Below are 16,743 nucleotides of genomic sequence, written 5' to 3'. Positions count from 1 at the left end.
GGTCATAATTAACCATCTCCCTGGATCAATGAATTACCTCTCTGTCTGTCTATTTTGTGCTGAAAGGAAAGCAAAAACAAAACAATATATGGAATCAATGAAGCATTTTGTATAAGTATTATTCGCATCCAATATTAAAATCAAACCGAATCGTTTAGCTAACACACGTACGCATACACGCACACATACATATACACACACTTTAGAATATAAAGCAGACTTGAGTAACATTTATTTACCTGCCATGTTTATGTAACATTCGCCTTGTTTGGAATCTGTTGTAACTACACCGCCGTCTCTAAATATTCAAAAAGTTTTACAAAACAAATCAAATACTGTCACCCCACACATGTATGTGTAGTTGTATATAAGAGGCACAGTGATGTTGTAAATCGTAAGACACTGTAACCATGTCAGCTTGAATAATTTATCAGACTCATAAATCATATGCAACTAAATCATTTCTTATCAACAAAGAGTAAATCACTGATATTCTGGCATTATGTTCAGAGATTTTCATAAGATAATTTCCTGATCAAATTCATAATAATTTGTCTGTAATAAGAGCAATAGGGGTCTATACTATACCACCCTTAATAGAAAAAGAACAAGGAATAAATAGAATTTTTACTCAAGACGTCGATTCAAAGTAGCTCTTTAATTCTGCTTATATTGTCACCCACCGCAACGTTCTTTCTGATCCAGTAAGTTCAATATTTATTCCATGGATCTTCAATAAAACTTATCCTCAACGTCGCATATAACCATGAATATTCGACAGTTTTTCGCAACCATTTTTCGTGCAATTCCCTTGTTTGTCTTGGTGGCCATGAACAAGGTCACTTCCAATGATTATGTTTTTGTTTTTTTTTTACACTAATCGAATAAAATATTTTGTAGCTTTCTTTTGTACACATTTATGTTTGATCACAATATCTAAGAAAGATCAATTGTATTTTCAATATCCAAACATTACAATTCATTGTAGAAAGTCGAGTTGTCTACCTAAACAGGATACCGGAAGTGGCGTTGCTCATGACCACACGTGTTGATGAAGATTTAGATTAGAAGACTCCACATGTTCAGGTTGAATTTAGATACGGTTTTGTTTAGCGTTCTGTATTGTGATTGTTAAGTACATGTATAAGATGTAAAGTAAAGTTTAAGATTGATGTATCATTTGGCACTTGGTCCGGTATTGAACATGAAACATGGAGCTTTAGTGTATGGAGGGCCAAATTAACATAAACTCAAATAATTGAAGATATCTTCAATTATTTGAAGATATCATCAGCAATTGAATTAAAGATCTCTTCAAATAATTAATGATATCTTCAATTCTGAATTATTGCGCGCATTGATTGAATTGATGATAGCTTTAATTCTTCAACTGAATTGATGCGCGCTTTAATTGATTAATGATCTCTTCAAATGAATTAATGATATCAACAATTGCATTGATGCGCGCTACAATTCAATTGAAGAGAGTAATAATTGATATGATGCGCGCATTAAATCAATTAATGAGAGCAATAATTGAATTGATGCGCGTACTAATTCATTTGATGAGAGCAATAATTGATTTAATGCGCGCATTAATTCAATTATTGCTCTCTTCAATTGAATTAATGATATCTTTGATTCATTTGAAGAGAGTAATAATTCTTATAGAGAGAGCAACTATATAATTAAAGATATCTTCAATTCAACATATCCACAATTGAATTATTGATCTCTTTAATTGAATTGTTGCTCTCTTTAAAAGAACTTATGCGCGCATTAATTCCTTATACAAAAGCATTGTAAATGATTAAAAGATATCTTCAATTGAATTAAAGAGATCATCAAATTATTTATACCGAGCTCTGAATTAATCCTTGCGAGCAATATTTCTACTAAATTGATGCTCTCATCAATTGAATTGAAGAGAGCAATAATTGAATTAATGCGCGCATCAAATATATTATGACTCTCATTAATTCAATTAATGTGCGCATCAATTGAATCGAAGAGAGCAATAATTGAATCAATGCGTGCATTAAATCAATTATTGCTCTCATTAATTCAATTGATGCGCGCATTAATTCAATTGATGAGAGCAATGATTGAATTGAAGCGCACATTAATTCATTTGATGAGAACAATAATTGATTGCATTAATTCAATTAAAGAGAGCAATAATTGCTCCTATTATGTAGCCAAGGTTGTAAAACAGAATTAGGAATAGTTTAGGTATAACTGTTCTAAAACGACTCGTAAAACATAAGGAGGGATGTGAACACTAATCTCGATATAGAAATGATATTAGAGATATCGACACCAGTTACACATACTCGATGCCAAAAACCAAAATATACAGCATGAAAATACCTAACCACTGAGATAAGTTTGTAATGTAAGGTAAAATAAAATTTAAGCTAAAAAAATCTTTTAAAATGACTTTTCAGCTGAAGATGTAGATATTAAACTAAATACTGTCGAATCATTATATTCTTTGCACTAATATTATGACAACGACATAGAATCAATAAAGTTTCACGTAAAACTATCCACAATTCCATCTCGATAGAAGAACATTCCCATAATAAATAGATTTGTATACCAAACTAATTCACTACTCTCATCTTCAATCCTGATAGACCAATGCTAATTTAATTATTCCAGTACAATATATGCTAACATTCTTTAAAGGTAAAATGACGGTTACAGATTTCCCTCTTTGTAGAAAAAAAAACATCGTTAAACGCAATAATGACTTTCTGCTGGCTGCTAAATGCTTGTCAGTTTGAAATGTTTCCGATTTCATTGCATAAATACATTGTACATTTATTAAAATGATATTGGTATATGATTTCTCATTGGTTAATATCGCTGACAGATGCAAGTACATGCTGATGGGCGTATTCAGTTTTCCTATACATAGCTACGAAATGATATCTACAAAAGGCGACGAAGAGAAAATCGTGGATGGCAGAAAGGAATCTGTTTAGAAAATGTTGAAATAACACAGAAATCGGTAAAGTTTTTTGTGTATCTTTGCCCCCCCCCCCCCCCGAAATCTATGTGACATCTTGTATGTAAGGATATCCCATGTACTTGAAAATATGTTGTAATATCTATTAGAGCTTACCCTCTGTTTTTCTTCAAATCTAAAAATATAATAGAACAAATGCATAAATTCACTAAAGGTGGAAAGCAAGACAGATAATAAGGCAGACATAAGGAGAGTGTATATATTTCAGTATTGAATTATTAAGTAATCACCTATATTACAGTTGCATGTATAACGCCTATACATAAAGACCAGAATGACCAGGAGACCGATGAATACCACAGCTCCAACGACGCTGCCGATTATCTCTGCCTTTTCATCACTGGCAATTTTGTGGTCTAAAACATTCAATTACATAAATCAATGCTATTAAGTATACAAAATGTCAGTTTACATTATGAATGCCATTTTAGAATCTATTGAAATATAAATAACTGTAATACAAACTTTTATGTGAGAATGGTCTGTGTTGTGCTTGTAGTTTTATTATATTTTTCGAGATCTACTGTATTTTTCAATATTTGAAATTAATTTTATTGGATTTTAAGATAATTAAGGTGACTGTGTCATATAAAAGTATTGCAATATTGTCATATAATTTATATATTGATGATAATTGATATACATGATCTTATAATTAAGTAAAATATTCAAAATTTACGAAGGTTAATCTTATAGTTTAGTAAAAATAATATTTACAGTGTGATCAAAACTTACGTTTTGGAGTACTATTATTGCCTTCTGCAAAAAGGACAGATACAAAATTAAGTTTAAGATAAAAAGGTGAAGATAACGAAGGTTAATCTTATAGTTAGTAAAAATAATATTCACAGTGTGATCAAAACTGACGTTTTGGAGTACTAATATTGCCTTCTGCAAAGAGGACAGATACAAAATTAAGTTTATGATAAAAAAAAAGGTGAGTACCAATACACAACACTTGTCGTTATTGTCTCCAAATATTGCATTGGAAACTTCCCACTCACCGCATAGAGACTTCCAAACACCTGTTCTTAGTAAAAGAAAAACATTATTATTCCTCATCAAATGCACCGAAACATCGGTTTGTTCACAACTGTCAATGTCAAGCACACGTTGTATACATACGGATTCTGCGTTAGTTAGTTTACCGAAATGGTGGAAGAACAGGCGTTCTGCTTGGTTAAGAGTAATATACCAATATTCTATAAACAGTTTAAATCTCTACCTAACATTTGCTTGGAAGTTCAGCGATTGGCCGACTCCTGTCATGCATATTTTTAAGATACGAAGAAATTGTCACACAGAGAGCCACGAGTGAAAGGGGAGAGCATACGTTACAGGCTTGCGACGATGCAGAGGCCGTAAAAACTTGATAGTGAAGGAAAGATAAAAAAAAAACACGCACACAAAATCAACGAGATATAGCTGGAAATAAAGGTACGAATACATGGTTTGCTTCATAAAGAAAGTGAACATGAAAAAACAATTGTATAATAAACTTATAAGACCCCTGAAACTAAAAAGTGAGGCCTGGGATTAAGTTGTTTAGTGCTATTGCAAGATAGAAGGTATTACAGTGGTAATTGTCCAATCAAAATGAACTTAGTCAATATTAGTTCCATATAATTTAAAGATTATTTTTTTTCACGCGCGATTATTTTTTCATGTCCTCTTCTTCTTCACTCTTAATTTGTGTACCCCTGATTAGAAAATTTTGTGTGATTCACAGAAATTACCAAGTGTATACAAAGGAACTATAAGATATTGGTAGGCGAGGCTACTAACTGAGGTGCACTCGGGGTGTTTTTACACAGGTGATATTGGTAGGTGAGGCTACTTCCTGAGGTGCGCTCAGGGTGTTTTACACATGTGAAAAACACGTGAATTTGAAAGTAGTCTTGTTTGCTGGCAAATTGTTTATTCGAAAATGTCGCGTAGGGTTATGTTTTTAGAATGTCAGCAGACGAGACATTTCCGACTGCGTTATTCGGCATTAATTTTACAAACTGATTTGTAATGCTTTTTACCTCTATAAATAATTAACGGTGTGATACCTGAAATGTTTATGGAGGTCATCTATTATTTTCTAGCATGCATATGTGCTCTGATGTAAATAAGACACATTGCTGTTGGTGACTGGGTCACCTACAACAGAAGAAGAAAATGGATTCATGTTAGAATTTTGGGAGCAAAAAGAATTGAAATTTATTAACAATCCATTAAGAAAATGAAGAAAACTCTCCCAAAATATCTTCAGCTCCTCCAACTTCTGAACTTGAGAAGCACTGTATTTATCAAGATTTGAAATCAATTAATTTTATTGGATTTTAAAATATTTAAAGATAATTAAGGTGATTGTGACTGTGTCATATAAAATTATTGCAATATTGTCATATAATTTATATATTAATGATAATTGATATACATGGAACAAAGATAAATTTTGGAGATGCAATTAGACTCTAACAATTAAATTATTTATCTACACTACAAATACTTATTCTGAATCTGTATCAGTCTGAGATTTCAAGAAATCCTTCATAATTACAGTGTACGTTAGGAAATGCTTCCTTGATTTTTGTCACAACACCATTCTGATCCCCCCCCCCCCCAGAGGATAACTTCGTCTGTTCCAGTTGATAAACTGTCTGTAGGCCATACATTTTGATTGCAAGTTTGCAATAGAATTGTTATTGTATTCTATCACCTGTGAGTGTAATTGCAAATGTTTACACACAAATAGACTGACAGGGAATGCTTACTCCTCCTAGGTCCCTGATCCCACATCTTGAATATCCAGGGGTCCATGTTTGCCCAACTCTCTATTTTGTATTGCTTATAGGAGTTATGAGATTGATCACTCTTCGTAAGCATCCCCTGTCGACATACATCAAAATGATATATTAAAACCCTTTGTCCCATTTGCATGTTCACTTCCTTTAATGATAAAACTTTCGACATCAAGGGAGGACTACGACGTACCTATTGTTAGGTTGAAGTATTGTTTAGCTGTTCCTGTCTCACAGAGACCAGAATTCCCAGATTCACACAGAAACTGTGTGTAGGTGTCGCTGTTAGTCAGGTTGTAGGTGATAGTACTAGACCGCGTGTACTGACATCCTGATAGGGAGGCTTCGGAGTGGATAGGGGTCTGAGGAAGTCCCGTAAAGGTAAAAGCATTCGCAGTCTTAGCGCACCATCGTATTGTCTTTAAATAAACGATCATACATAGCTGAATATTTTTCTTTTATCAAACCCACTACATTTCAATTTTCATGCTCTATACAGACAGTGATAAATTAATAAAATTAAAGCATTTGTTATTTCATTAGATTATATCCCTTATCTGTGAATACCTACAGCCCTTGGGTCACTTCCTGTTTGTCCTGTACATGTCAGCTGAAGGGCGCTCCCAACTGGAAACTGTCTCTGGGCCGTGCTAGAAAATTCCCCGAGTATCCGAACCCGCGGCATCTCAATGAGTGTCGGCTGGACTGAAAGAGAAGTTCCTCTAACATGTAATGACATATACACCTGTCAGTGGAATGTTTACTTTAAAACACAGGAACAAATGGTAGTTTCACTAGCTGGAATGTCCACATACTTCTGTAAGAAACGAATATTTGGTTTGTTTCTTGATTAACCGAACCTATTGAACCAGTCCCATAGCCATTCATGGTGCATTTGTATCCTGTGAAATCTGCTGGACACTGAACGTTATCTTTAGGTATGCTTAACCTTAGCTGTGCTGTTTGAGGTGAACTGACGGAGCCTGTTGCTGTAGCCCTGTTCTGTAAATTCGAGTCCTGCCACGATACGACACCACTACCAGAACGAATTGAAACTACATTTGCTAGTGTAGAACCGGAGTTGTTTTTCATTAACTGTATTGTATACACTGTTTCAATCTGTGATGGAGAAGTGACTGAACACAGGATAACCAGATCATCTTGTCTCAGGTCTACAGTGGGGGGTTGAGCTTCAATTTGTATGTTCTGTGTTGAAGCTGTAAGAACAGAGTATAAATGGAAGCTGTTATTACACCTATATAGATATAATTAGAATGTTTAGATAATACAGACTGTAGCAATGTCTTACCGCCCAGAAAGAACTTTAGTAAGATATGATTCCTTGTCAAATTGAATCTTTTATCACCTCCTTGTTGTAAGTACGTGCTCCATTTTGTAAGTACGTATATTCTTAATGTTGTACATGTAGGTACCGGTGTATTCTCCACTTCGTAAGTACTTACATGTTGAATATACGCATGTTATATGTACGTATGTTCTCCATGTTGTATAAACTACACCATACATATCTTATTATAATATCTGAAACACAAATTCCTTGGAGTTCAGTGTATTTGCAAATTAAGATGAAATATCATTTATGATTGTTTCTGGCATTAAGAATATTTAAGGAATTAATTCAATATAAACTTGCGAAAATTACATTTATGGGTATCAAAAACAAAATAATGAATATTGTATCATTTCATTAATTGTTACTGCGATCATGCGATTGCAAATGATGAAGAATGCCATCTGTTAGCCGTGCAATTACATAATTGATTGATTGTATCTGGTTTAACGTCCCTCTCGAGAATTTTTCACTCCTATGGAGACGTCACCAAATACCGGTGAAGGGCTTCAAATTTAGGCATATGTTCGTAACATAATGTAGAAAGAGCTACAATTCTGCAGCTAAACATAATGAAGCTATAACACAATAAATGTACACGTATATATATTCAGAATTGCTGACGTAATCTAAACACAAAACGTTTTTATTAATATCTTGTAAATAATTGACATTTTATCAATACCCACGAGTATATATTGGATTTCCCCTTCAATGCAGGATTCTAATAACGTTGTCTGAATTCTTTTTTGAAGTTGTGTACGAAAATTATGTGAATAGCGTCGTTGAAAGATGTTACGAATATTCGTAATCTCATTCATAAAAAAATGTTGCTGTGAGTTTTTATATGAAATTTTGACAGCTTTTTTTGCGAAAAAAGCTTGATTATCCCATAATTGTTTGCTTCAGTACTCATCAAAAAAATTTTGTTTGGTTTTGATATCAATATTGTCAAGATCCACAGGACCGAATTCTATTCATCTTTTTTTTTTTTTTTTTTTATAATTCATTTATTTTTTTGGTCACATACAAAACATCAGACACTTACACAAACATACCTTTCATACATGCATACATGCTTCAATCTCCCTGCGGTTTAGGTTACTTGCTGTACAATAGTGAAAGTAATAATAATAACAATAATGCATGTACTAAAAATAATGACAAGTACATGTAGTAATAATTAATCAATTGCAAAAATATTTTCCCACTTCATCCATATTTTATCAAAGTTATGTATTTTAAATGTTTGAATTGCAGCATATTTCTCTACATGATATTTAAACTTTAAGTGACATAGTAATCCAACAAGATTTGGTTCTTTATTCTGCATTAAACAGATAAATATGTATTGTTTAGCATATAGAATTATAAAGTTTATAGCTTTATTATTTAAAGACAGTGGAATTTCACCAAATATTATATTTGACACATTAAAACCAATTCTTTCTGAAATTGTTCTATATATATGAAGACTTAACTCACTCCACAATGTTTGGGTCTTATTACAAGAAGTAAAAATATGTGTTGTTGTTTCAATATTACTTGTATAAAATCTACAGAGATCATTTGTTTTAACACTAATGTTTTTCAAATAATAACCAACAGGAAGAATTCTATGTAAAATTCTAAACTGTAGCCACTGAACAGAAGAATCACTAGATGTTTTGAAACAAATTTTAAACACAACTTGCACTGAAATATCATCTACTCCATATGAAGTTAGTTCAGTTTTCCACTTGCCCATAGAAGTTGGGATATCTTCTTTTGCATTTAAAATATTGTAAATAATATTAGAACATCTTTCATGTAATAAAACTGGTTCAAAAAATATAGGCATACATGGATTAACATTTTGTTTGGTTGAGTGTCTATCAATTGACAGACATTTTAAATATTTTGAAATTGCAGTAATAATGCTATTGTATTTCATTACACATACTTCTTGAAGATTGTATAAACACTGAAATTTTTCTATGGTATGGAAGTTACAATCAGTATCAAAAAAATCTTGAACAGCTTTAATCCCCTTATCATACCATTTCTCATAAAACACAGGTTTTCCCGCAATTCTAATATTAGAATTGTACTACACTGGAATATTATGAAAATTATTTTTAATATTTGGAAGATTTTGACTAGTCTTCAAATAAAAAAACCAAGCATTAAAAACATCCTTCCAAAAAACATTGCTTTTAACACATAATTGTTCCACAATAAAACTATCTCCAAAGTCATATAATTTCTTTAAAATATCATTTCCATACATGGCAAAAAAAATATATTCATCCATGGTTTCTGACAGTTGGACCTAGTAAGCCTTTTAATCCAAGAGCATTTCAATGATGTAATAAAGTTGCTTATATCAACCATCTAGATACCACCCGATAAATAGTCTTGTGTTATCACAGACCTCTTAACTTTATCTACACTAGATTTCCATAGGAATTCAAAAATAATTTTGTATAAATAAGAAATTGTTTCTTTCTTTGGAGTAGGAAGTGATATAAACAAATGATTCAATTTTGGAATAAGCAAGGTTTTAATGACAGTAGCCCGCCCAATGGGAGTAAGAATCCTTCTTTTCCACTGTTCAATAAGAGCAACGATTTTTGGTATTTGAATTCTGAAATTTATATCTTCAATTTCTGTAAGGTCAACTGAAAAATTAATACCCAATAAATTAAAAGTTGTTGATCCCCAATCTAATTTCCATCTTGTATGGTGAAAAACTTGATCTGAAAATTTCTTTGAACCAATCCAAACAATTTTTGTTTTAGAAGAATTAATGCTTAGACCAGAAAAACTGGAAAAAAAATTCTATCGTATCTAGAGCTGCAAAAAGCGATTCAGGTGAACCGTCAAGGGCTAGTGAAGAATCATCTGCATATTGCGATATTTTGTGTTCTGTGTTTGCTATACATATGCCTTTTATACTTTTGTTTTGTTTAATTAATATTGCAAGAATTTCTGCACATAGGATGAATAAATAAGGTGCAATGGGATCACCCTGCCTACATCCCCTTTGTATATCAAACTGTTCAGATAAATGTCCTAGTAAAAATAAACAAGTGAAATCGAGAGAACGATGACGTATATCTTTGTTATTTTAAGAACCAGTGACTTGAAATTTGGCATGCAAGTAGTTAAAACATTAATCTATGCAAGGAAAACGACAAACTACGCATAGCTTACCTAGTTTAAGATTTTTTAGGCATTTGAAGCGAGTGGTTAGTTTTTTTTATCTGTGTCAGAGTTAGACCCCTTTCTATATTTATGGTATCACAGAGTTCGGGCCCAAAACGGGCTTAGCCCCTGTGCCTTTAGGTAAGCATGAAATGATTCCTAGTCTTTGCGAAATAGGAAGTTCCCTCTTATGATATATACAATTAATAGCTCTAACAACATAATATTTAATGTCATTCCAAAACAATTTAAAGAATTCAGTTGTATAACCATCGCTACACGGGGATTTGTTTTTTTAAATATTTTTTGATACTTTAAGAACCTCTGCTTCTTCAATATCATCCTACAGTTTTTTGGTTGCATGTGTATCTAACTTAGGAGAATTGTAATCTGAGATGATGCTTTCCAGGTCGACATTAATTAAGTTAAAATCATTTATTAATTTATTAGTATATAAGGCTTCATAATATTTCTTGACACCTTCTAATATGTCTGACTGTTTGTAAATTGTACCAGTATCCAACTGAATTTTTTTGATGGTTTTATTTAAATAATTTCGGGATTCTAAATTACAAAAGTATTTTGAAGGTTTTTCCCCTTCCTCTATCCAACGTGCATGAGACCTTATCGTGTGACCTTGTATTCTATTCATTTTAAGTTGAATTATGGAATGAGTGGAATTAATCACTATCATTTTCTATATAACTCAACGGAAAACTATCTCACCAGTGTTAAAAGAATGGCGTGTTTAAGATGTAATTACTAAATAAATGTGCTGTCCAATAAAAAACAATTTTCACACAGCAGTAATTATACGTTTTCAAGATACATCTGTCAAATTTTTCAGATGGGGTTACCGAGTGATAAAGTCTGTAAACCTGCAACCTACGTTAAAGAGCAAACACAACAAAATATTCAAGCGATGTTATCCTCTTGGCCACTTCAATCGTCCCCCCCCCCCAAAGTTCTGGTGATTCTGTTGTATTTACTAAAACTTACATGCAACAATAGGTACTGTGAGCAATGCTCACTAAGAATACCCCCCGCTTACCCCAATCTCCCAAAGGGTGTTGGTAATAGGTATAAACTACCTCTTTTCTGAGTGTAAAAAACAAATGGCATGACAAACCGAACCATATTGCTACTTCGATGTCCAGTGCGCTTGACCTTTGACCTTTTGACCCCAAAATCGATAGGGAACATCCAAACTCCCAGTCGAGGCCTCATTACGTCACCTACGAACAGACCTCTCCTATGTGACGCAGCACAATATACAGATTTGTATATTGTGAGTCCGCGATTATCACGCAGGCAAATAACACTAAATAAGTAGTTCGCAGTTAAAAATTTGAAGATATTGATATTAAGAGCATTAATATAAAAGTATGGATTTTATTTTAAACATAAAATGATCAAAAGATCATTAAAAAGTAGGGAGACTCTGTTCAAATTATTGTGTAAAGTAATGAACTTGACGTTTACGTTCTTGTTTTGAAAGTTGTTTACGTTTGACGTTATGCTTTTTCGTCAGTCTACAGTGACGTCACAGTATGCGCGGCTTAAGAAATCGCTATCCCATAATGCCTAAGTGGAAGAGTTTGGTTTGTGAGCAAACGAACTCTGGTGGAAGTTTGAGGGAACATCTTCATCCCATGGGTAGTCCATATGTGTGATATGGTGACTGTAGGTGGAAAGGATAACGCTTTAGAGCCCGGAAACCACATTGCTACTTCGATGTCCAGTGCGCTTGACCTTTGACCTTTTGACCCCAAAATCAATAGGGAACATCTTCATCCCATGGGTAGTCCATATGTATGATATGGTGATTGTAGGTGGAAAGGATAACGCTTTAGAGCCCGGAAACCATATTGCTACTTCGATGTCCAGTGCGCTTGACCTTTGACCTTTTGACCCCAAAATCGATAGAGAACATCTTCATTCCATGGGTAGTCCATATGTATGATATGGTGACTGTAGGTGGAAAGGATAACGCTTTAGAGCCCGGAAACCATATTGCTACTTCGATGTCCAGTGCGCTTGACCTTTGACCTTTTGACCCCAAAATCGATAGGGAACATCTTCATCCCATGGGTAGTCCATATGTATGATATGGTGACGGTAGGTGGAAAGGATAATGCTTTAGAGTCCGGAAACCATTGCGTCTACAGACGGACGGACGGACGGACAGACAGACAGACGGACAACCCGATTCCAGTATACCCCCCCCCCCCCACAACTTGTTGCGGGGGGTATAACAAGAATACCCCAAACGGTACATCAAATGCCCATCCGACAGAGAGGAGAAACTGTGCAATATCTGTATCCATAATGAGAAAAAGTCCAGTAAACTATTTGTCCTAATTTTAGCTCTAAAGTAGGTCAGGGTGCACCAATTAAACTAAAATTCAATCTGAATCTGTATTTTACTGAGAGGAAGAAGTCATCGTCGCTAGCTACGGTTTCTAAGTCTGGTAGTACCTACCCTACCCCAAACTGTAGATGCACGTTCGGCGAAACCATTGATTTCCATGAATATTAATGAAATGACACAATAATGTTTTGATCAATCACAGACACAATAATAGATTTCCGATAATTTAATGGCTGTGCCCACAATTAAACCGTGTGGTATTTGTTTACAAGTAATAAAGGACAAAAAGGCTACAGATCCCTGTTTATAGAAGCAAGTAAAGTTTTTAAGTATTTATCAAATGAAATTCGCATTAACAGTAGTGGTTACGCTTGTAAATTCTGTTTTAATAAACTTAATCGTATTCTCAAAACTGATGGAGAAATTCGGGGTAAAGTGGATGTGTTGAAATATGAGAGACTAGAAGACTAGAGTTAATCGGACAATCATCTAAAGAGAACGGAGTGGTTACGCATATTATATGGTATATTTATTACACCGGTGAAGTCAACAAAGAAGCGTCCATAATACCACCTTCACACTGACGGATTTTTCTTACGAGTCCTTACGGATCTCCGACTCGTAGTCAATCGCAAGCATTCGTAAATCACTCGTCGGTATCCGTTAAGAACTCGTCACAACTCGCACACTCGTAAGGATCCGTGAAAGTAGGGGCAAATCTTTTGACATGTCAAAAAAAGTTTCACGATTGTCCACGGATTTCATTTTCCGTAAATAACCCGTAAATAACTTGTAACAATCCGTAAGTATCGTAAACTGGTCCCAAGAACACGTAAACTGCTCGTAAGAATTCGTAAAACACTCGTAAAAGGTTTTTTTTTTTACGAATCTTTGCGGTTAGTTTACGACATGTTACGGATAGTTTACAAGTTGTTTACGGATTATTACGAATACCTAAGTGATATTTACGATTTCATTAACGTCAGGTTACAATCGCTTTACGGATTGTTCAGAGTCATTACCAGCGCCTTACGTATAGACACGATTACTTTACGAGTACATACTTAAACTTTACGATTAAGGAAAGGTATAAAAGACGCAAAATCTGACAGTTTCTTTCAGTTGTTATCAAGACATCAAAAAAGTTACACATTTATGTCAGTTGTCGAATGATGATACAAAACCAACTGCGAACACTTTTGAGTCAAAAACGTAAACAATCGTAACTTACTCCTAACTATTCGTAACAGCACTTTATCAACACATTAACAGGTCATGATTTACATGTAAAAGCTAAGCTAAATCGTAAATTTCCATAATATACTCGTAATAATCCTTAAAAAGCTCACAAAATGTCGTAAATTGTTCGTATTTATCCGTGTTCACTCGGAACAAATCGTAGATGTTTGCCGTAAATACATGCATCGCAAGAACTCGTAATAAACCGAAAATGGCCCGTAAATACTCTTAAAACTTTCTTAAATAGCTCTTTAAAGTGTCTAAATCGTAACAATCCGTGTACATTTACGGATTTGTGGATTACGTAAGGATCCGTTAGAAAAATCCGTGAATGTGAAGGTACCATTAGTTACAACAGCTAAAAAGTGCCCAGTTTGTCCTCAATCAGCAATTTTCCAATTAGTCCGCTTCGAGTACGCAATGGCCTCCGAATGATTTTATGATTTTCTTTCCACCAAAAAAAAGGGGGGTGGGGGAAACTCATGGAAGATTACCGATTGGGGTTGACTAATGAACATGAATATTCATGAAGTCGAGGATTTTTAAAATCATACAGCCAAGGCATTTGACGTAGTGTAAACGGAAACAATAGGTGTGGCTTGCGACGATGGGAAGAATATTTCGGTTATACTTCCGGAAATACTTGTATCCATGTTTTTCCTACTTTTAGCCCTAACTTGGGTTAGTGCACCAATCCAGCTGAAATGCAAACTCAACTTGTAATCCTCAAAAAGTAAAATTCAAGGCAATATCTGAATCTGTAAAGAAAAAGGTCCGGAAAACTAATTGACCTACTGTTAGCCCTAAAGTAGGTCACGGAACACAAATCCAGCTGAAATACAATCTCACTCTTACGCTTCTTGAGGGAGAAATTGTGACTAAATTTCAATGCTGCGCATGCACCCGTTACGGAAAAAGTCCGAAAAGCATTTCCACGTACGGACAGACGCACGGACAGCTCCGTCACATTATATTGTACCTCTGACGATGGGCGTATAAAAAGTTATATAAATTAAGGATTTTGTGGTTTAGAATAAAAGAGCGTTCAGTCATCTTATAATCATCAACTTCGCATGATCTCATAGTACGTCTATAATCGTGCAGGATTAAATGGTTGATAGTATGACAATGCTCAAAGAGAGATATCTTATCCCGACTCATATAACAGTGATTACAAATCATTTGGAAACTGAAATCAAAAATAGAAAGACAATTTGGTAAGAAAATCAAATTCTTGAAAACTCCAAAATGGCGAACATATATTCTGTAGGTGTTGCTACTGAACAAGCAACTGAGTCTGTATTTGCGTTAGCAACTGCCAATCGCATACCGTGGCCACCCCTCTATCATCTCTCAATAAATAGAATAATGATCTTCGAAATCTTATTTCATTTCTCTCTGAAGTCGTATCAGACAACCCATCTTCTCTTTTTTCAAGGACAAAAAGGTTTGTCAAATCGTACTCTCACATATGTGCATCAGCTATGAATGGTAAATGAATATTTCCCAAGCACCTCGCTCTTGATATGACTGTGTACCATCTGACAAGAAGTACTGAATCAATTACACTATCAATCATGTTAGGTTCTGAAAAAGCTATCGAAAGACGCTGGAGCTTGAAACTGCTATTTACAGTCCGATTACAAATTCTGGATGGATACTGCCTCCAAGCACAACTCAGTAATTCAAATATGTACCTTGCCTTAATGTCAAACAACTTGATATATAAACATGGTATTAAGTTCTTTAAAACAAAATACATGTTTGCAAATGTCCATTTTGTATTTGTAGGATTCTCGAAATTTTCGATGACAATACCTTTATGATAAATTTCATGACGGATTGATTGTATATTGTTTAACGCCCTGCCCGAGAATTTTTCACTCAAATGAAGACGTCACCATTGCCGGTGACGGGCTGCAAAAATTTAGTCCTATGCTCGGCGCTTGTGGCCTTTGAGCAGAGAAGGATATTTATCGTGACACACTTGCTGAAACAGAGGACCTCGGTTTTTGCGATCTCATCCGAACGGCTGCCCCATTTAATCGCCTCTTACGACAAGCAAAGGGGTACTGAAGATCTATTCTAACTCGGGTCCCCACGGGACCATTGATCATTGGTAGTTCTGAAGTATATCATAGATAAAGAAAGGATACCGAGCAAACTGTTCCAGCACACATTCATTGAAAACGCTGTGCATCTTTATTTCATAATTTTGCTATTTGGTTAGCGCACACATTTTCATCATTTCAAATTCACGGGTAAGTGGAGGGAGTTCCACTAGATATTCACTTGTTCATATTCCCCATCTGAACTGGACGTGAATCTTTGTTTTCGGGTTCTCGATTAAGGAGGTGTGCTACACCAGAGAAATTTGATGTAGATGAAAAGTGGAGGATATGTACAAAAATATTTTGAAGTTGAAAATTTTCAAATTTACTTTATTTTGTCAAAAAATACAGTTTTAGTAGAAGGTAATCTGACAAAAATTTAAAACCCCTGCTGCACTCGAACCTGCGACCTACAGGTCAGCAGTCGGTATTCTAACCTACTGAGCTACTCGGTTAGGTATTTAAATGGAAAAGGAAAAGTCAAATATTGCTGATATCGATTTTTTCATCCATGTTTTTAAAGGAAGTCAGCCATTATGACGATGTAGAGTACTACCTTAATGAATTGTCATGGAAAAATACATATCCACTATTAGTTTCGATATGATAGAACGATTTAGACCATACAAATATTAGAAATTTCTGGGTAACATTGATTAATA

The 16,743-nt window shown here is 34.4% G+C and overlaps 1 protein-coding gene across 19 annotated transcripts in view; it reads right to left on the bottom strand.

Moving 5' to 3' along the window:
- LOC125680722 (uncharacterized) overlaps positions 1-16,743 on the bottom strand; it is a 44,139-nt gene that overhangs the window by 12,523 nt on the left and 14,873 nt on the right. For 18 of the 19 annotated variants that reach the window (XR_008800131.1, XR_008800132.1, XR_008800133.1 and 15 more), the window contains exons 2-9: positions 6,639-7,040; positions 6,395-6,528; positions 6,017-6,242; positions 3,770-3,793; positions 3,265-3,390; positions 3,131-3,149; positions 240-298; positions 38-59 (exon numbers count right to left, since the gene is read on the bottom strand). Coding sequence is in view for 16 of the 19 variants with exons in the window: in XM_056154858.1 (XP_056010833.1) it covers positions 38-59; positions 240-298; positions 3,131-3,149; positions 3,265-3,390; positions 3,770-3,793; positions 6,017-6,242; positions 6,395-6,528; positions 6,639-7,040 (1,012 nt within the window). In the remaining 3 variants the exon portion in view is untranslated. Of the gene's footprint in view, positions 1-37; positions 60-239; positions 299-3,130; positions 3,150-3,264; positions 3,391-3,769; positions 3,794-3,901; positions 3,926-6,016; positions 6,243-6,394; positions 6,529-6,638; positions 7,041-16,743 lie in introns of all 19 variants that reach the window. The other variant, XM_056154859.1, reaches the window with a different exon arrangement.

This window comes from Ostrea edulis, chromosome 2 (genome assembly GCF_947568905.1).
Source record: "Ostrea edulis chromosome 2, xbOstEdul1.1, whole genome shotgun sequence".
In the NCBI taxonomy this organism is placed as follows: domain Eukaryota; kingdom Metazoa; phylum Mollusca; class Bivalvia; order Ostreida; family Ostreidae; genus Ostrea; species Ostrea edulis.
This window is presented reverse-complemented; position numbering and strand designations above follow the sequence as displayed.